We start from the raw sequence: 22,443 nt of genomic DNA on the forward strand, positions 1-22,443 counted from the left end.
CAAACTATTTCAAAACATATCAATTCAAGAATATTCTCTTACATTAGTGTTACTAAATATGCCAAGTATCATAGTGTTTAAGTGCATTGCAATAATATTTTTAAACAATGGAAAATCCAGGATGTAATGTGACAGTACTATGAAAAGGATAGTTGCTACTCACCATATAGCAGAGATGCTGAGTCACAGATTGGCACAACAAAAGAACTGTGAGCTTTCGGCCAGCAAGGACAACACACACACACACACACACACACACACACAATAATAATAATAATAATAATAATAATACTTTTGTTATATATTTTTCTCTATATTTATTTTGCAGGGCGTTCGAGTTGATTTTGTGGACAGCATTGATAAATGGAAAAGAGTATTTGATGATCCAGAACCACATAATTGCCCATTGCCAAAACCTTGGAATGACAAATTGAGTAATTTCCAGAAAATGTTGATCTTCCGGTGCATTCGATCAGATAAAGTGGTGCCTGCTGTCCATAGATTCGTCCTTGGTATTTATGTTCGAATATTCAGCACATTTATTTTTTAATGTCAATGAACTATAGTAATTTTATAGGCTCTGTGTTTTTAAATTACATTTTGAATCTTTGATTTATCGGTAAAGCACTGAACTCTGCTCCAGCAATATATATGGAAAGAACATTTGTAGGGTCTGGATAGCAGAGGGAGATATTGATAAATGGAAGCTTTGAGTCAAGATATGAATTAGATGAGTTTAAGTCAGCTGGGAAGAATATTATATTTATTTTTGTATATGTGTTCCATAAATTGTACAGTGGTCATCACAGAATGGGCGAGGGACTTTTCATTATTATGCTTCCAAAATTTACTCTTACAGTATGCATCAACATAATACTTGACTGGACAGCTATTGAATAGATTTCACCTACCACTGAGCCCTGCAAACCACTTTGAAATTCATACTGGAGGGTAGCTCCTCTTGTAAAAAGTACCCTTGCACGCTGTTTGCATATGCAGTATGGGAAGAATTACTGCTTAAATGTCTCTTTGCACAGTGTATTTATTCTAATGTACCTTTGTGATCCCTATGGGAATGATACTTTAGGGATTGTAGCATATTGTTTGCTTAATACTAGCTCTTGAAACTTTGTATGTTGGTTATCTTCAGGTGTCTGTAAGATCAGGTTTCTCAGCATTTCTCTGATGTTATCCTGCTGGCCTTTGTTGCATACACTCAATATTGAATGTTAGTACTGTTTCCCACACTTAAGTAATCTTCTATGATGGATTGCACAAGTGCTTTGTAAGCAATCTCCTTTGCAGCTGAGTTTCCCATGACCCTAATGATGAAAGAGGTCTGCAACTGACTAGCTGCACTTGAATTTGAAAATCCATCTTCTTATTCTTATTTGCCATGTCCCATGTCCTTATGGGATTGGCATGTTGTGTCAATTTCGACAATGTTAGTGGTAGTTAGTGGCTCGCTTCCCTTCTTGGTACCACCACTTCCACCCCGGAACTAAATTTCTGTGCCTCATCAATCTGCATCTATAGTAAATCTCATGTTCAAGTGTGAGAATTTTTTCTAAATGTTTGCATAATGTGTAAATGTGTAGTATGTATGAGTATCTGAGGTGTGACATGAGTACTAGCCTGGTATTTACCTATTTGGGTGTAGAAAACCACCTGAAAACCATATCCAGGCTGGGTGGCACACCAGGCCCCCACTGGCCAGATTTCATCCAGGGCCTGCACATCTCCCTGTGTCCTGGAAGTGGCCACTTCACTTGCTTGGTAATCTGGGTTGATGCATTGGAAAACCAATCTATCAGTTAAATAATACACTGTAGTGCTGAAGAAACTGTTATAGGCATGCTTATTCAAATACAGAGATATGTAAACAGGCAGAATATGGTGCTACAATTGGCAATGCCCATAGAAGACAAGAAGTGTCTGGCACAGTTGTTAAATTTGTTACTGCTGCTACAATGGCAGATTATCAAGATTTAAGTGAGTTTGAATGTGTTGTTATAGACAGCACATGAACAATGGGACACAGCATTTTTGAGGTAGTAATGAAGTGGAGATTTTCCTGTACGACCATCTCATGAGTGTACCATGAATATCGTGAATCAGGTAAAATGTCAAATCTCCGACATGTTGTGGCTGGAAAAAGATCCTGCAAGAACATGACCAATGACGACTGTAGGGAATCGTTCAACATGAGAGAAGTGCAACCATTCTGCAGATTGCTGCAGATTACAATGCTGGGCTGGGCTATCAACAAATGTCGGCATGCAAACCATTCAACAAAACATCATTAATATGGGCTTTCGGAGCCAAAGGCCTACTCTTGTATCCTTGACGTATGCACAACACAAACCTTTACACCTTTCCTTGGTCCATCAACACCAACATTGAACTGTTGATGACTGGAAACATGTTGCCTGTTCGGACGAGTCTCATTTCAAATTGTATCAAGTGGATTGATGTCTACGAGTAGGGAGACAATCTCATGAATCCAATGACCCTGCATGTCAGCAGGGGACTGTTCCAGCTGGTGGAGGCTCTGTAATGGTGTGAGGCATGTGCAGTTGACACATACGGAAGCATCCTGTCTGATCACCTGCATCCATTCATGTCCATTGTGCATTCTGATGGATTTGGGCAATTCCATATAGACAATGCAACACCCCACACATCCAGAATTGCTACAGAGTGGCTCCATGAACAATCTTCTGAGTTTAAAAACTTCCGCTGGCCACCAAACTTCTCACACGTGAATATTATTAAGCATATCTGTGATGCCTTGCAACATGCTGTTCAGAAAAGATCTCCACCCCTTCGTACTCTTATGGATTTCTGGATAGCCTTGCAGGACATGGTGTCAGTTCCCTCCAGCACTACTTCAGACAATAGTCAAGTCCATGCCATGTCAAGTTGTGGCGCTTCTGTGTGCTCATGAGGGCCCTACACAATATTAGGAAGGTGTACCAGTTTTCTTGGCTCTTCGGTGTGTATGTACTAACTACAAAATGAGTACATGATAAAAAGTTATATACATAATATTTGTATTGATATACTAAAGGAAATTCTTTTGTAAAATATAAATGATGTAAGGAGTAAAATTAACAAGTAATCTTTAGACTATTGTACACATAAAAATATTTGAGAAAATTGGTAGCTTTTGGAAAAATCCTTCTTCAAAGCTGTATTACACTACAGAGAAACTATCTGCTGACCTGCTACCTTTATTCCTTAAATTATTTGTTGTAAGTATTAACAACAAGTAATTATTGATACTTACATTATCACTTAAAACATGACATTATTTATGATAATAACCCAATTTGGAAACTTGCATTTAAAATTTTGTCAGCAGTTCAAAAAAATGTACTTGGTATTGTTCTGAATATAGATTCCCTGGTTATAAAGCATCTAAAGTATCTGTTCCTGTGCGCCATGACTGACCTCATTTGAACTCTTCTGTCAAGAGAGTTAATTTGGAGATGGAAAGGCTGCTTATGTCGGGTGCAGGGTCACACATTGGTGTGGTTCCTGTTGATTCTCTCAATAGGTGGGTTTATACTAGGCATGGCCTTCACCTCAACAGGAAGGGTAAGGGTAAATTGGCTGGGAAAACAGCAGGAAAGTTAAAGGGGGGAGGCACTGTCATGAGTGGTAAAATACCAGTGGGTATAGGGTTCAGAAAAAAACCCTTTTTTAGGGTAGGGAGGACAGAAAGAAACCAAATTTTGAGAGAGGTTAGAACTGAGACAAACCTTCAGTTTGAGAAAGAAATCAAAAAACATAATTCTAGCTTATTACATCAGCATAAACAGCTATTGATTAAGAATTTTCAACAGTAAGCAGATATTTTAACTCCACCTAATTTTGACTCAGTCAATGTGAAATGTCAGCTATCTTTATTGCATCAAAATATTCGAGGACTGAGAAATAAAATTAATGAATTAACTATCTGCATAGATGAATTAGAGTCTTCAAACCCAGCTGACATAATCTGCCTCTCTGAACATCATGTGACCACTGGTATAGAACTTTTAAGTGTTACAGGGTTTAGGTTAGCATCTCACTTTTGTAGATCAGAAATGGAGAAAGGAGGAGTTGCCACATTCATCAGGAACTGTCATAAATTTAACAACATAGATATTTGTAAATTTTGCCTAGAGCAGCATATGGAAGCATGTGCAACAGAAGTAGAATTTCACAAAAAATCCTTCATAAATTCATAATATTAAGTGTATATTGAGCACCTGCAGGTAACTTTAATCTGTTTGTAAACCACCTTGAAACTGTACTGGCCCATTTAACAGCCAAAAACAAAGAAATAGTGGTTGCTGGTGATTTCAATGCAGATTTCCTTAAAGACTCTCCCAATAAGAACTTATTTGAGTTAGTAACACTATCATTCAACTTACTTCCCACTGTAAAGTTCCCCACTAGGGTAGCCAACTGCTCACAAACAGTCATTGAAAATATATTTATAGAAAAGTCCAATGAACAAAATTATATTCCAAAACCAATAGTCAGTGGCCTAAAATTATATTCCAAAACCAATAGTCAATGGCCTTTCAGATCATGACATGCAGTTCCTTCTGTTAAATGTTAATACTGAACAGGAAATAAAATCTGAGCTCAAGAGGGTAATCAATAATCCAAAAATTGATTATTTTAGGACACTCCTCAGAGACAGTCACAGGACTGATGTTTACAGTGCTCATGGCATGAATGAAACATATAACACTTTTGCTAATAAAGTATTCAAACACTGTTTTCCCAAAAACTTACCAAGGTTAGAGCAAAGCCTACAAAGAAGCCATGGATTATTCAAGGAGTATCTTGTAAAACAAAAAGAATACTGTATCTGTCAGTCCGAAACAGTTCCGATGTTGATGCTATAGCACATTACAAGAAATACTGTAAAATATTAAAGACTTTAAAGTAATGGAAGGAAACATTCCACGTGGGAAAAATTATATATAAAAACAAAGATGAGGTGACTTACCGAACAAAAGCGCTGGCAGGTCGATAGACACACAAACAAACACAAACATACACACAAAATTCAAGCTTTCGCAACAAACTGTTGCCTCATCAGGAAAGAGGGAAGGAGAGGGGAAGACGAAAGGAAGTGGGTTTTAAGGGAGAGGGTAAGGAGTCATTCCAATCCCGGGAGCGGAAAGACTTTCCGCTCCCGGGATTGGAATGACTCCTTACCCTCTCCCTTAAAACCCACTTCCTTTCGTCTTCCCCTCTCCTTCCCTCTTTCCTGATGAGGCAACAGTTTGTTGCGAAAGCTTGAATTTTGTGTGTATGTTTGTGTTTGTTTGTGTGTCTATCGACCTGCCAGCGCTTTTGTTCGGTAAGTCACCTCATCTTTGTTTTTATATATAATATTAAAGACTTTAATACGGACATCAAAGCAAATATATTACAAGGAAAAGACAGTCATATCAGATAACAAAATAAAGACAGTATGGGATATAGTGAAGGAGGAGACTGGTAGAAACAGACATGAAGAGGAAAAAATAGCATTAAGAGTAAATGATACATTGGTGACAGATGTGTATATTGTTGCAGAACTTTTTAACAAACATTTTATAATTGTTACTGAAAAGTTGAGGTTGTCAGGTTCGGTAGATGCTGCTCAGACCAGACATTTCAAGTAACTTCCATAATATGAATTTGACCCTCACTACCCCAGCAGAAATAATGTCCATCATATAATCTTTAAAATCAAAAACATCTAGTGGGTATGATGAAATATCAAAAAAGTTAATTAAAGAATGTGATTCTGAGCTAAGTAACATATTAAGCCATCTGTGTAGCCAGTCATTTATCAGTGGAATATTTCCTGAATGGTTGAAATATGCTGAAGTTAAGCCAGTGTTTAAGATGGGAGATAAAAAAATAGCATCAAATTTATGTCCAATTTCACTGTTGCCAGCATTCTCAAAAATTTTAGAAAAAAGAATGTACAATTGGCTTTATAACCATCCTATCTCAAATAACATACTGTCAAAGTTGCAGTTCGGATTTCTAAAGGGTTTTGATATTGAGAAGGCTATCTACACTTACAGTGAAGATGTGCTTAATTCATTAGACAAAAAATTGCAGGCAACTGGTATATTCTGTGATCTGTCAAAGGCATTTGACTGTGTAAATCACAATATCCTTTTAAATAAATTAGAATATTATAGTCCAACAGGAAATGCTGCAAAATGGTTCAAATCTTATATCTCTGGCAGGAAACAAAAGGTGTTATTAGGAAAGAGACATGTATCAAGCTATCAGGCATCATCCAACTGGGAACTAATTACATGTGGGGTCCCACAAGGTTCCATTTTGGGGCCCTTACTTTTTCCTGATTGTATCAGTGATCTTTCATCAGTAACATTACCAGATGCCAAGTTTGTTTTGTTTGCCAATGATACAAACATTGCAATAAATAGCAAATCAAGTGTAGTCTTAGAAAGATCAGCTAATAAAATATTTGTGGACATTAATCACTGGTCCTAGCCAATTCTTTGTCACTAAACTTTGAAAACACACACTACATGCAGTTCAGAACTTTAAGGGGTGTCCCACGAGTATATGCCTAACATACGATGACAAGCAGATAAAGAAAAGGACAGTGTTAAATTCTTGGGATTACAGCTTGGCAATAAATTCAGCTGGGAGGAGCACACCACAGAACTGCTGAAGCATCGAAACAAATCTCTATTTGCAATTCGAATTCTGTCAGACACAGAGGATATAAAAATGAAGAAGCTGGCACACTATGCTTACTTTCATTGCATAATGTCATATGGGATTATTTTTTGGGGTAATTCATCAAGCCAAGCTAAGTTTTCCGGGCACAAAAATGTGCAGTAAGAGTTATATGTGGTGTGAACTCAAGAATGCCCTGCAGAAGCCTGTTTAGGGAACTAGAGATACTAACTACTGCTTCCCAATATATTTATTCCTTAATGAAATTTGTCATTAAAAATATATTGCTTTTTCAAACCAACAGCTCAGTTCATGGAATCAATACTAGAAATAAGAATAATCTTCACAAGGATTTAAAGTCACTTAGTCTTGTACAAAAAGGTGTGCATTATTCAGGAACACACATTTTCAATAACTTGCCAGCGGCCATAAAAAGCTTAACAACCAATGAAATTGAGTTTAAGAGAAGCCTAAAGGATTTATTGTTGGCCAACTCCTTCTACTCCATTGATGAATTTCTCAGTAAAACCAACTGATTTGTGAGTGTGTATATAAGTACAATACAACTTCTGCACAATTTCAGTGCAGTAATGTGTAGTGTGTGTGTGTGTGTGTGTGTGTGTGTGTGTGTGTGTGTAAGTGCAATCTAACTTCTGCACCATTTCAGTGCAGTAATGTTTTCATTGTAAATAAGTATTATAGTAGTTGTATTACACGTTTATTACTGTATAAATAAATAAAAAAAACTTTTTTATTTTAAATTCAGTGCATTAGTATTTGTAAAATGACTCTTTCATATAGTGTTCATTAAAAAATGATGATCATTCCACTTGGGACCAGTGGAATAGTACATTAACTTATTTGTTTTAGTTGTAAATATTTTTCCTGTATTGTTGTTTTTCTGACATGTTCTACATCCTGGAGGACCTCCTCACTATGGATCAATTGGAATGAAAGTAAATCTAATCTAATCTAAATCATGGGAAATGGGTAGAAAATTTTTAACATCAGTGATTGCAAAATGTACTTGGATCAATTATGGTTCTGTAATTCCTAGTGACTGCCATTTTCATTGTATTGTATTGTATTTTTATTGATCCAGGCAATCACAGTATTGTACAGCTGTACATATGATATTGGATAGGTAAAGAGAGCTATTTACAAGTAATTGTTACAAATTGATTTTTACATTATTTTGTAGCAAGGAAATTATCTATCTTAAACAAAACAGTTAATACAAATTTTTACAAATTGATGTTTACATTATTTTGTAGCAAGGAAATTATCTATCTTAAACAAAGCAGTTAATACAAATCATAGAACTGTAAGGTTGTACATACGATATTGGACAGGTCAAGGGAACATATTTACAAGTAATATTTAATAAATTGATTTTACATTATCTTGCAATGAGGAAGTTAGCTATCTTTAACAAAACAGTAAATACAAATGTTGTATGGTAAAATACAAACAGCCAATACTAATGTAATAGTAAAGTAGTCCAGTGTATTTCATAGACATGCACAGTATATAATAATCCAGTATATTTCATAGACATGCACAGTACATAATTTTCAGACCTAATTGAACATTTCTCATATTGTTTACATTTTTAACCCCTTTCAAAAAAATGATCAACTGCATAAAAACAATAGTCCAAGAGATATTTTTTTAACTTATGTGAGAAGGCTCTTGGGTTCTTTGTTGCTTTGATTTCATTGGGTAAATTATTACACATTTGTATACCAACATTTAAAACACTTTTTTGGTAGCAGGTAGTTCTGGACTGAATCATGTGTAGGTCAGATTGCTGCCTTGTTGCATAGTTATGAATATCTCCATTGAATTTTAGTGTGCAGTCATTGTTTAACAGGTATGACTTGACAAATGAGACGATATTATAAATGTAAGCAGAGGGCAGTGTCATAATGCCATTTGTTTTGAAATGTTGTCTGCATGATTCGTTATGTCTTAGATTACATATTATACGTATTGCCTGTTTTTGCATTTTGAAAATATATCTACCTCCAGGTGAGTTCCCCCAAAACATGATTCCATACTGTAATGTAGAATGGAAGTAAGCATAATATACATGTATGAGAACAGATTTTGTGACTGATTTTTTGAGTATTCTTAAAATGTAACACACAATTGAGACCTTTTTTGTTGGCAAATGTGAACATTGCATTGCTTTGCTTGAGAGTTGAGTTCTGTAGGGAGATGGGAAACCAGATATGAATGGAAACATGCACTTAGAAGCACTGGAAAGTATTCCCAACTGCATAAATAGTTTTCAGCAATGTATTCTTGGACTTACTCTACAAATGATTCTTATCACTCATTTCTGAGTGACACAATTTTTTGGACAATTTTTTGGAGTGCTCCTACAAATATTACCATAGCACATAATGTAATTTTCATAACCAAAATATGCAGCCTTTGTGATTTTCTGGTCACCACTATGAGAAGCTACTTTTGAGGAAAAAGTAGTCTAATTGAATCTTTTCACATTTTTATGTAGGTGGAAGTCCCTATTTAGTTCCAAGATGCAACTGCTCATTACTGTATGCCATTTGTAAATCTCTTTGGATCTTTGTAGCTAAAGTAAAACTAAGTAATGTTAGTCTTGCTTAGTGTGTGTGGGAGGAAATTGATAGTAAATTAGCTGCAGACCATGGAAACTAGGTTATTAGTGTCCTTAGCCAGCGTATTTTCAGTCACTAAACTGGTGTCTTTGTCAAACATTGTTAATTTGCACATGCTATTCACAGCTGCTTGCCTGTTGTTGGCATAAACGAGAAACAAAAGGGGGCTCAAAATAGAACTTTGTACTTCATCGTGGACAGCCAAAATCTGATGTGAGAGTTTCTCCTGATTTGCAGTCCACCCCTTTCAAGTTAGCTTTCTAGCAATGAGGTGGAATTTCACCAACTACCCTAACAAGTCACTGATGCCATAGTACTGAGAGTTCTCTAACAGAAGATCAGATAGTATAATCAAAGATTGTAATCTGATCTCAGAATATACTCACTAGCAGACAATTCTTGTTTAGGTATTCACAAATGTAGGTTTGTTGCCCAGTTGATACATTCTTATTGACCATTAAAAATAGGCAAATTGTTTTACTTTCTTTGCATTAAACATTTTCAAATACTTATAAAAATTCAGATAGAGGTGAAATTATCATGTAGTTGTTCACATTTCTGACTCCACCTTTTTCAGAAGAGATTTCACAGTGGCACATTTCATTACATTAAAAGTAATGAAAACTTGTTGACATCCTTTGCCTCAACTAGAGTTGATCTACATTCTGTCTGTTCAGTGACATTTAGGAAACATTTATTAAATATCCCTTCAAATTCCTGTTTACCTATAAGCCCTTAACATAAAATCCCAAGCTAACTCAGTTTTGTTACTTTGATAGAAACTTAAAATCATGAGTATACTCAGGCAACTTAAGAAGAGATGTTTGAAAGAATAAAACCTTACTTATGTCCTTTTCAGTGCTTATTGTTAAGTGTTCAGCTGTGAGTCTGACTGTTCTGTTTCAGTTGAAGTTGAGGCGTTCGCCACTCGATATCATCTTTACTGTGTAAAGCTATGGGTACTCAACAAAAAGATATATGGTTTCAGCCTCTGTCCTGTATTGTTGTTTAGGCAGTACTTCTGAAAAATTGTGGATATAGTGATCCTGAGTTTGCTATTTAATTTAGCAGCTTATAAAGTGAAGAAGAATGTGATGTTACTTCATTAAAGAGTAAAAGTGATGACAGTTCATCGGTTGACTCAGAGCTGCTCACCAATGGTAGGAGATAATTATGTCCACTGTCTTATAATGATCATGGCTTCTTTCCCTACTCGTATGGTGAACATTCATTCAGTACATTCATTATGAAAAAATATTTTCAAATAGAGATGCAGTTTCATTACTAGATGTGTTGAAGCTAGAGTTGACGTCTGTTCACAAGAAACCACTGTGAAATCATAGTTGAACTTTACTTCTACACAGTAACTATAAATGATTAAGTTTCAGGATATTTTAGTCAAAGTGCAGCACATGAGTATGCTTGGAATTTTATTACTGATGGTCTTCAAAAATTTATAACATCATTATTTTGAGCTTGAAAAGCTATTCTTATCTGTCTGTATGTACTATCATTCATTATAGGATGTGTCTCATTAATAAAAAATACTCTTTCTTGGAATGTAATTAGAAAAAGAATCAATGTTAAGGGGTTAGTTTCATTATTATTAAGCTATACCAAGCTTACTTCTTATTGTATTTCACCTATGTTTAATTCTTTTACACTTGAATTATCAATTTTTCCAAGTAAATTTTTAGTTCAATCACCCAGTTTAAATTTTTATGATTATAGACAGATTTTTTTATTTGGGTGACAGATTTTTTTTTAACTTTGAAGTCCTCAGTTCAGTACATAAATCTTCCATCCCTTTTATGATGTTTTACTCCTTATAATGATCATGGCTTCTTTCCCTACTCGTATGGTGAACATTCATTCAGTACAATCATTATGAAAAAATATTTTCAAATAGAGATGCAGTTTCATTACTAGATGTGTTGAAGCTAGAGTTGACATCAGATTACAAATAAACAGGCAACTATCTCCTCATTGAAAACACTGTTAAAATATTTAACTGTACAAAAAAATAATTTAGCTACTTGTTCTGATGCATTACCGCTGGAGATAAGCAAGGCTTTATTTTCTTGAATGTCTGTTCTTAAGTTGCCAGAGTATACTCAGGCTTTTAAGTTTCTGTCAAAATAATAAAAATGACATAACTTGGGATTTTATGTTAAGGGCTTACAGGCAAGCAGGAATTTGCAAGGATATTTAATGTGTATTTCCTAAATATCACTGAACTGATAGACTGTAAATCAATTCTAGGTGAGCCAAAGGATGTTAATAAGTTCTCATTACTTTTAATGTAATGAGATATGCCTAGCACATAGTGGGTTGTGACTTTAAACATACCTCCCTCTTCAAGAGAAAGGTCAATACAAACTTGCCTGACATCACAATTTTATAATCAAGTTTTTATCTCTGTACTTGTCACTAATTAATGAGCTAGAATTGACAGTGATTATAGTAAGGAAGTCTACTTTCTGAATTAAGTGGAACTGGTCACAAAAGTTGTTCAAGACAAAATTTTTAGTCAGAGCGAAGTAAAATTCTATCTTAATATTAGCAATAGCCATAATATCCTTCACTGTTCCTGTTAGTTTCCACCACAGAATTTTACATCTAATGGTGAAACATTTGAAATTAATAGAGGGAGTATCTGCTGCTTAGCTGACTGGTAACATGCTTGCCTACGATGCAGTGGGTTCGGGTTCGATTCACAGGCGGGTTGGAGATTTTTCTCCACCCGTAGACTGGGTGTTGTTTTGTGCTCATCATTAGCTCATCATCACCAATGTGTAAGTCACCCAATGTGGCCTCATCTGAAATAAGACTTGCACCCAGTGGCCAAATTTCCCTGGACAGGGCCTCCTGGCCAACAATGCCACATGATCATTTTATTTCAATAGAGAGAACTGCATATTTAGATGACAAGATGATGCACTGCTGTGCATTCATGCCACCTCCCCATCTATTCTAGCACAAGATCACATCTATACCAGATGATGCATCACCTGGCAGAAATTGCATTGTGAGCTGTAGGCCTCCTAGGGCAAGAGTTTTCTCTGCCACATGCCTCGTTACCACAGCACCTGAGTTTTACCCGAAAAGCGTGCTATAGGAAATGCTCCCAATCCTTGGCACATCCAATGCTGACACCGAGCTCTCTATATAACCAGTGTAGTGATTACATGTTTCTTACATGTTTGAATCTTAACTGCTTGCTGTAGTGCTTCAAGACAGATGCATGAGCTGTGAGGACACCAGAGGCGTGTCAGTTCTGCATGCCTATAAGAAGACAATATTGCAGGCACCCCTTGACAACTATGGAGAACTAGTTGGCATAGGACTGACACAATTTTTTAAGGCATGAATTATTCAGTACTTCACCACTGTAGCCTTTCTAATTGTGGAGTATCTGCATCACAAAGCCCGTAACATTATAGCGAGTGCAGTTGAATTAACCATTTAGTGATCTAGGTAACCTGCTGCAGTACTATGTGTGTGGCTGGTAGAGGAGTATCAGCCTCATGGAGTTCATTATGATACAGTGAGTGCAGTATGATCCATCCCTCCATGTACTAGTAACCCCTACTGTGGCATCATGCATCCAGCCATTAGAGACAATATCTGAATGTTGTTAGATAGATTGCATATGTCCATAACTCATTATTGTGCCATGCAATTGCTTTTGCTAGTCACTACATGCTCAATTCATAAATTGTACATGTTTTTGCCTTGTTCAGTTTTGTTAGATTAGATACGCTCATGTTGCCTGTGTAAATCCAGTTATCATTGTGTTGCACAGTTCTTGAATTCCTTTGTTAAATTATTCAAATTTTCTGTTCTCTAACAATAGTACTGATGTCCTTTCAGTTGTCTAAACAGAAATGTTAACTGACATTTCAGATGGACATTAGGCACTCATGACATGTTCTGGTGTACCAACTATTCTGATATTCCTTTGTTCATAGACATTTTTATAGGTTTCTGCAACTGGTTGTGCCTTGTTAATGTTCCAGTAAAGGAATTGTTCAAATCCAGATGCTCTTTCATCACACAGTTCCTTGATTTAATGCTACCTTTTACCCTGCTCACCCAGTAATACTAGTGTATCTGCATGTCATGTTCAGTGAGGAACAAATTCCCATTGGAGAATCTATAAGATGTTTAGAGCTTTGAATCAGTACATGGTTTTAAAACACGCACACCAACATACATATTATGTCTGCTGTATTAAGTTGCTAATATAACTGTCACAAGAAGGTAATAAATGTGATTGTAGTAATAATATGTTATTTTGGTGAGCTAGGTGTTCAGATGTGAGTCACTGGCTCATGGTCCAACACACATTGGTTATTTATTATCATGTGATATAGATGAACAATTAAAACTCATGATGTGACATGGAACATCGTGGATATGTTTTTCAAGAATTTAAACGATTAAGGCTGGTTTTCCTTGCTCTCTAATCCTTGATTCTTGTCCATCTCTCCTCATGGTCTCCTTGGGCAGAAGTGATATACACCAAGATAAAACCATTATTCAAGTGGGATCAGCACAAGATATCTCTCTTCTGCTAGTCGTCTCTAAAGATATTTCAAAAACTCAACTAAAGCTAAGCAAATTCAAAAGTTTCTCACAGTAAATGACATAATTTTTAAAACCCAGTTTGGCTTTCAACAAGAAAAAAGGACAGTAAATACAATCAGTAGTTTATTCAGAAGATATGTTTCACTTTAGATAAGAGTAAAAAGTTCACAGAAATATTCTGTGACTGGACAAAAGCATTCAATTAAGTGAATCTTTTCCACATACTACAGATGTATATTATTATGAACAGTACTTTACAGTGTTTCAGCAAAGAGTGAATGTAACATCAGATTCAGGAAATTACTCCTGTGAGTGTAAAATAATTTTCTGAGGAATCCATAAGGTTTGATATAGGGTCCCAATCTGTTCCTATTCTATGTTCAAGAACCACCAGTTACTACTCATATTCACTCAGTCTTAGTTGTAATTGAAATGACGTGCCTGAAAAAAATCAAATAAAGTGTCACTGGTTCTAACAAAATGGACTACAGCTGAATCTCACTAAAACACATATGGTGTAATTTGGAAATAAATCATCACATAGAGAATTTCATACTTCCTGTGCATTTCAGACTCTGTGCCCAAACAACAGAGTATGCTGGGTTAAAAAGTTACAATAAACTGAAGTGCAGGAATGTATTCAATGTGTAACTTGGTTCACAGAAAAGACTAATCTTTATCCTTCTGGCACAGAAGTTTTATTTTACTATTGAATAATTAACGCCAACGACCGGATGAGATGGACTGCCATCTGCAACAGCTCCCTCCTCTCGTGTAATTGACAGACACTGCGTGTGTGTGTGTTTTTTTTTTTTTTTTTTTTTTTTTTTTTTTGTTTCTGTAATGTATCCCTCTTGCCTTTTAAACCTTTGATTGAATGCCCTGTTTATTTTTTCGTTTTTCTTTAAGCTGTAATGTACATATGTAACTTTTACTACTGTATAGAGTACTTTTGTAAGTCTTTTTGTCTTTACTTTTCCTTTTGTTCTTCTTGCTGTAGGCCTTAAAGGCCCGATAAGGCAATAAATGATGATGATGATGATGATGATGATTGAATAATTAATGGTGAACAATTTCACCATTGGAACAATGGTCTTTGTGTGTGAGAGTGTGTGGATGCATGCACTCAATTTTATCCTAATTTACAAGATGGATGGTATCAAATGGAGTACATAATGCAAATGTGCTGTCTTAAAATATACAAGCTGTGTGAATCTAATACTGAAAGTTGTAAGGAACTGATATATAATTACAATTATATTATGGTACATGTTTGTGGGGTTTTGAGCTAAGTGCTGATTTACCTAAAGTTCTTCTAATAGTCCAAATTATTCCATGTGTTGCCTATATGTAGCACTTTTACATTGACTTTATTACACCACAGCCTCTACCCATAATAACAATGGTGTCATAAATATTTTTATTTAAAGTCACTGATAAATTATTCTGAGAAAAATTAATCTTATGCACCAGCCATTAAATTATTTCATGTACGTAAAGTATAAGATTGTTCTGCTGAATGTTATTTTCACTGTTAGAATAGAAAAATAATAAATTCCTGTGGGTTCTTGTCCTTGGAGTTCAAATATTGTAATAATTATTGAAAGAATTAGTGTCTGATTATTTCTGCAGTTTGAAATTGTCACTCCGTACGCTCACGTAATGGCAGCAGACAAAGCACAGTCTGAACTGCTGTGGACACAAAATTCAGCATATCTTTGATCTCATCCACTTCATACATCATAGGGAAGAAGAACAGAAGAAGAAAAAATTCCACAGACAATACAAAGCCAATACATTTGTTTAGTGGTGTTATATTTTGTTATATGATTATTTTTTGTAAGAAACTGGTTATAAAATAATAAAACCTTTTTTTAATTTCACATTATAATAATAAGTCACAATATAATAAGTTTTTTCTCAGTTCTCCATATAGGTTTAAAAGTCATTTCTGCAAAAATATTCGTTATCTCATAAGTCTCAAGCACTGTCCCAGGTGACACAAAATATTGGTCTGCTAAGTCAATGCCACATATCATTCAGTTTTCGCTTTAGATAGAGAGTTTTTGTTTGTAAACTTTAGATAGTGGTTAGACAAAACATCAAGTAGTATACCATATGTCTAGTGTGGATATGGTAGTTTTAAATGGCTTCAGCAACTGTAAAGTTTTGGAAAAGGCTGTGGAGACTTTCTGGAATTGTCTGATTTGATCCATTATAAATGGTTTTTGAAAGCCTGCGACTGTAGATACAATAGGTTTGTTTATAAATAAATAAATCTTCTGCTACCAGTCACGATTTTCTTTATTTTACTATTTGCACGACGCGTTTCGAGAAATAATTCCCATTTTCAAGTGTGTTTTTATGATGTGTGTTAAGCCATTTCTTTTGATGTTGTCAGTGTGTGTGAGTCTGCTTCGTTTTGTTGACTTTTACTGTAATACATAAGAAACGCGATTTTTAGTTGGGTATCAATATTTTCTGTGAGGTTAGCGGCTAAGGTTTGAGAACAATTTGTACTTACAATTTTCTAATGGTCCATTTGTGTAGAGAGTCACACACACTTAACATCACACACAACTTGTACATTTTACACATCGAAAATATCTTATATAAACAAAACAGTTACAAAGATCTTCTTATAGGTAGTTCACAGAGATAACATTATAGGTCTTCCACAGATTATGATATGCTTTTGTACAGAGGTTAATTTATCTTTACAATTTGGCTCATGAATTACTTATACTGATTTTACAATTGTGCTTATTTCTATGTTTTACTATTTTTATTTAAGTATATTATCGAAACATCTGAAGAAATTCACTGATTCACTTTCAAGTTTTTCATTTAATATTTTATCTTCATATTTTCTGTAATGTGAATATATCTCCAGTTCTTCAAGCAAATCCATTTTATGTCCTTTATCTAGTCGGTGGAGTACTTTGACATTTTGCTCTATTTTTCCAAATGGGTGTCCTGTATTATGTATGTGTGTTGCTATTGCTGATGTAGCGTGTTTGTTGTGGGTGTATGCTCTAATGTGCTCTGTGTACCTGGTGTTGATATTTCGGCCTGTTTGTCCTATGTAGAACTTGGAGCATTCCTGGCATGTTACCTTGTATATTCCAGAGTCTGAATATGGATCATGATTACACTTTATATTATGTATTAGTTTTTGGTGTAGTTTATTGGATGTAGAAAACCCAATTTTTACTCTGTGATTTTTGAAAATATTTGCAATCTTCTGTGATACATTGCCTATGTCTGGAATGCTAGATATATATTTGTTTTTCTCTTTTTCTTCTGTGGTGCAGTTTGTACCTGGGTTTCTCTTCATTTTGTCTAAGATTGTGTCAACCATGGAAGCATTGTAACCATTGGCAACTGCAATCTTCTTCACTGTGTTTATTTCTTGTTGTATATTTTCTTGGTTCAATGGTATTTATAAGCAACCAGATGGCCTAGCAATGGGATCGTGCATATCCGGTACCATAGCTGACATATACATAAATCACTTAGAACAAAAATTATTTGACAGGCAGGAACCCTGCCTAAGGAAAATAGAATTTTATAGGAGATATGTAGATGACACACTACTGTTAGTGAAAGGAGATACCAACGACATCACAGACATTCTTAATCATTTCAATAATCTAAATGAGAAAATCAAATTTACAGTGGAACATGAGCAAAATAAAAGTATCAACTTTCTGGACCTAAATATTACAAGACACAACAACACATGCACATTCAAAATTTATAGGAAAAACACAATGACTGACACCACAATCCCTGCAACCTCATGTCACCCAAATATTCATAAACAGGCAGCTTACAGGTCAATGCTGCATAGGGCAACAAAAATACCATTGAACCAAGAAAATATACAACAAGAAATAAACACAGTGAAGAAGATTGCAGTTGCCAATGGTTACAATGCTTCCATGGTTGACACAATCTTAGACAAAATGAAGAGAAACCCAGGTACAAACTGCACCACAGAAGAAAAAGAGAAAAACAAATATATATCTAGCATTCCATACATAGGCAATGTATCACAGAAGATTGCAAATATTTTCAAAAATCACAGAGTAAAAATTGGGTTTTCTACATCCAATAAACTACACCAAAAACTAATACATAATATAAAGTGTAATCATGATCCATATTCAGACTCTGGAATATACAAGGTAACATGCCAGGAATGCTCCAAGTTCTACATAGGACAAACAGGCCGAAATATCAACACCAGGTACACAGAGCACATTAGAGCATACACCCACAACAAACACGCTACATCAGCAATAGCAACACACATACATAATACAGGACACCCATTTGGAAAAATAGAGCAAAATGTCAAAGTACTCCACCGACTAGATAAAGGACATAAAATGGATTTGCTTGAAGAACTGGAGATATATTCACATTACAGAAAATATGAAGATAAAATATTAAATGAAAAACTTGAAAGTGAATCAGTGAATTTCTTCAGATGTTTCGATAATATACTTAAATAAAAATAGTAAAACATAGAAATAAGCACAATTGTAAAATCAGTATAAGTAATTCATGAGCCAAATTGTAAAGATAAATTAACCTCTGTACAAAAGCATATCATAATCTGTGGAAGACCTATAATGTTATCTCTGTGAACTACCTATAAGAAGATCTTTGTAACTGTTTTGTTTATATAAGATATTTTCGATGTGTAAAATGTACAAGTTGTGTGTGATGTTAAGTGTGTGTGACTCTCTACACAAATGGACCATTAGAAAATTGTAAGTACAAATTGTTCTCAAACCTTAGCCACTAACCTCACAGAAAATATTGATACCCAACTAAAAATCGCGTTTCTTATGTATTACAGTAAAAGTCAACAAAACGAAGCAGACTCACACACACTGACAACATCAAAAGAAATGGCTTAACACACATCATAAAAACGCACTTGAAAATGGGAATTATTTCTCGAAACGCGTCGTGCAAATAGTAAAATAAAGAAAATCGTGACTGGTAGCAGAAGATTTATTTATTTATAAACAAACCTATTATATTATTCCTGGAATTGTCTATCCCGCCCCATTTCGGTTTACTGGATGTGGAAAACCGGGAACAAAATGGTCCGATGGGCTTCAAAAAAGTGCAGTTACCTAAACTAAGTGTGAGGCTTGACATGTTCATTATAGAAAACATTGAATCTGTTGTTGAGGTCGAAAAAGGTCAATAAATGTTGAAAAGTTCATTTTAATTGAAAGGAAATTTCAATGAAGCAACGTTGAATACCCTACCCTGTATCGAGTTGGTGGATTGGAGGTCGAAGACAGGTGGAGGCCTCTGCTGGTGGAGGCTGCTGCTGGTTCACCCCCAGCATGTCGATGGAATGTCAGCTGCTGTCAGCTGCACCCAGTTCTCGATCTAGTATTTCTGGCACCGTTCTTGTTTCCATGTTCCATGTTCCTCTCCTCCAGTGTGGGTACATGTAATATTGAAAATTGGTGTCAGTGACAAAGAAATTATTTATTTTATGGCGTTGAAGCAGCAAGTTTATCTCTATTCACTTGGATCCACTCATTGTATTTACGGAATATGTTCTGTATATAAACACTGTTCTGGTTAATGTAGTGATTCACAGTTCATTTAAATGAATTGCACTGGTGTTCATCATGTGCTTTGTTCATTTCTCACTGTACATAAACATTTGCGCATTGCGCAGTGGAGCCGACATTGCACTCGAATTGAGGCATTTATTTATTTTATTTATTTAGTCCTTCAAATCCTATATGTATAGAATATATACAAGGAAATTGGACATGGCTAGGTATTTACAAGATAAAATACAGTTTGTATTGCAATCCTAAGGACTAGATATTGAAGTAATTTAGCACAGATTCATAAATACAACAAACATTACAGGCAACATACAAAGTAGAATATTAATAATGCATCTTTATTTTTGTTGTTTGGCTTTTATAGATTCTGTCAGACTGTAAAAGCAATGATCAATTATATATGCCTTTACTTCAGCCTTAAAACTACAGAGTTTACCTATTGAATTAATATGTTTAGGTAGATTATTGAAAATCTTTATCCCAGTATGTAGTGTGCCTTTTTGGCACAATGATGTTCTCACCTGTTTCAAATGAAGGTCAGATTTTTGCCTTGTATTGTGTGCATGTATATCTTCATTTTTTAATAAGATATCTGGGTGTCTATTGATATATTGTTTGATGAGAAATGATGTTTCATAGATAAAAATGCAGGGAAGAGGAAGAACTGACAGTTTTATGAATATGGGTCTGCACGATTTCATATTGTTTACCCCTTCAATAATTCTTAGTATTCTCTTTTGCATCCTGAAAAGTTTAATATTTGTTGTTGTATTGCCCCAGAAGATTATGCCATATTTAATTACAGAATGCACATAGGAGTAGTATACATTTAACAGGCTGGCTTTGCAGCAACAAGTTTTTAAGATCCGTATCATGTAACAGGTTTTGCTTAGTTTTCTTTGCAAATATTCAATAGGTACCACCCATTTTGTGTTGTTCTGGAGCCAGAGTCCCTGAAATTTAGTGCTGTCAACACTTTCAAGAACTCTGTCCCTAAGTTCTATTTCTATGTTTGGGTGGTGTCTTCCTTTCACATTATAGAAGTTCAGTGCTACTGTCTTTTCTTTGTTTACAATTAGCTTGTTGTAGCTGAACCACTGTTCTACACTGTTCATTGCTTGGTTAGTGGACTCTTTTAGTTTTTCTTCTGTTTTACCACTAATAAGGAAGCTTGTATCGTCTACAAATTGGAGGGTAGTTTGGCAATACTTGTTGTACATAAGATCATTGACATAGAGGAGAAACAGAATGGGCCCTAATACTGATCCTTGAGGGATGCCATATTTCACATTTTTCATATCCTGAATAGTAGTAGCTGATTTTGTTATGGTCAGTATATTGCACTTCAACCACCTGTTTGCGACCACATAGGTATGTCTTGAGCCACTCATTGGATATACCTCTAATTCCTAACTGGTCAAGCTTCTGCAGTAGGGCACTATGGTCAATGACGTCAAAGGCTTTAGATAAATCAAGACATATGCCTGTCACAAACTCACCTGCATCCAGTTTAGTATAGATTTCATTAAGAAATTCAAATATTGCACTTTCAGTTGAATAGCCTTTCCTGAAGCCATGCTGTGAAGGAGAGAGAATTTTATTTTTATTTAGGAAATCAGACAATCTCTTATAAAAAAAAATTTCTAAAATTTTAGAAAATACAGGCAGTAGGGCTATTGGTCTATAATTTGAAACACATTCTGGATTTCCTTTTTTGAACAGTGGTTTCAGCTTTGCTGTTTTTAAGCATGAAGGGAAGGTTCCTGATGCCAGTGAGCTGTTGCACAAACCTTGTCAAGGGTTCAGCTAAGGCAAGACAGCATTTTTTAATAATTGCATCTGGTATTCCATCAATTCCACATGAGTACCCTGTTTTCAAGGTTTTTATAACTGATAAAATTTCTTCAGAATTTTTGGGTGAAAGGAACAAAGATGTAGACACATTTCTCACACTATTGCATGTTGGAGGTGATATTTTGTTGTGTTCTTCCAGTCCACTCACCAACTGTTCACTTACGTTTGCAAAATATTTGTTGAAGGTCCCTTCAATTTCTGTTGGGCAAGAAATCATTTGTCCTTCATATAATAAGTTCATATTTTTATATTGTTTAGTTTCACTTTTTGTTTGATTTTTTATAACTTCCCATATAGTTTAGATTTGTTTTTTGAGTTTTCAATGTATTTGTCATTTGTCATTGTTTTAGCTTTCCTTACAACATTTTTGAGGATCCTCTTGTAATTCTTCAGGTACAAATAAAATTCATGAGGCATGTTCTGTGTCTTTGCTATATCGTGTAATCTTCTTTTCTCTGCACAAGATATTCTAATACCTGTTGTAATCCATTTGTTCTTTTTGAAGTTAGGTTGACATTTTTGCTTTTTTAATGGAAATGCAGCTTCAAAGTATGACATGAAGATTTCCATGAATTTTTCAAACTTTTTGTTAGTATTTTCACAGATATACACTTCATACCAAGTTTCTTCACTTAGTCTCTGTACAAAAAGGTTTATTTGTTTGTTAGTGAATTTCCTTGCTTCTTTTACAAGTTCCTCTTTCCCAGTTGTTTCACTTGGGGTGTGCAAAGCAATAAACTGTGCATAGTGATCACTGAAGCCAGTATTAAGATTTCCTGCACAGAAATTGTGATTTACATTTGTGTTTATTAATATCTGATCAGTTGTTGAGTTAGTTGTGGTATAACTCTTGTAGGAGAGTCTATGGTGGCTTTTATGTTATATGTTTCCAGTAGGGTCATCAAGCTTTGCTGGTCTTTTGAGATTTCTTGAAAATCAATATTAAAATCTCCACATATGATCACTGTTTTGTTGAAGTTTTTTATAGTATTTAAAGCTGCTTCTAGTTGGTGACAGAAATCATTTAA

The 22,443-nt window shown here is 35.0% G+C and overlaps 1 protein-coding gene across 1 annotated transcript in view; it reads left to right on the forward strand.

Annotated features, from left to right (window-relative positions):
* Nucleotides 1–22,443, forward strand: part of LOC124776746 (dynein axonemal heavy chain 7-like) — an 881,127-nt gene that overhangs the window by 657,677 nt on the left and 201,007 nt on the right. Inside the window, 1 exon segment of the mRNA XM_047251871.1 lies at nt 329–512. Within this exon segment, the coding sequence (XP_047107827.1) occupies nt 329–512 (184 nt within the window).

Source organism: Schistocerca piceifrons, chromosome 2 (assembly GCF_021461385.2).
Source record: "Schistocerca piceifrons isolate TAMUIC-IGC-003096 chromosome 2, iqSchPice1.1, whole genome shotgun sequence".
Classification (NCBI taxonomy): Eukaryota; Metazoa; Arthropoda; class Insecta; order Orthoptera; family Acrididae; genus Schistocerca; species Schistocerca piceifrons.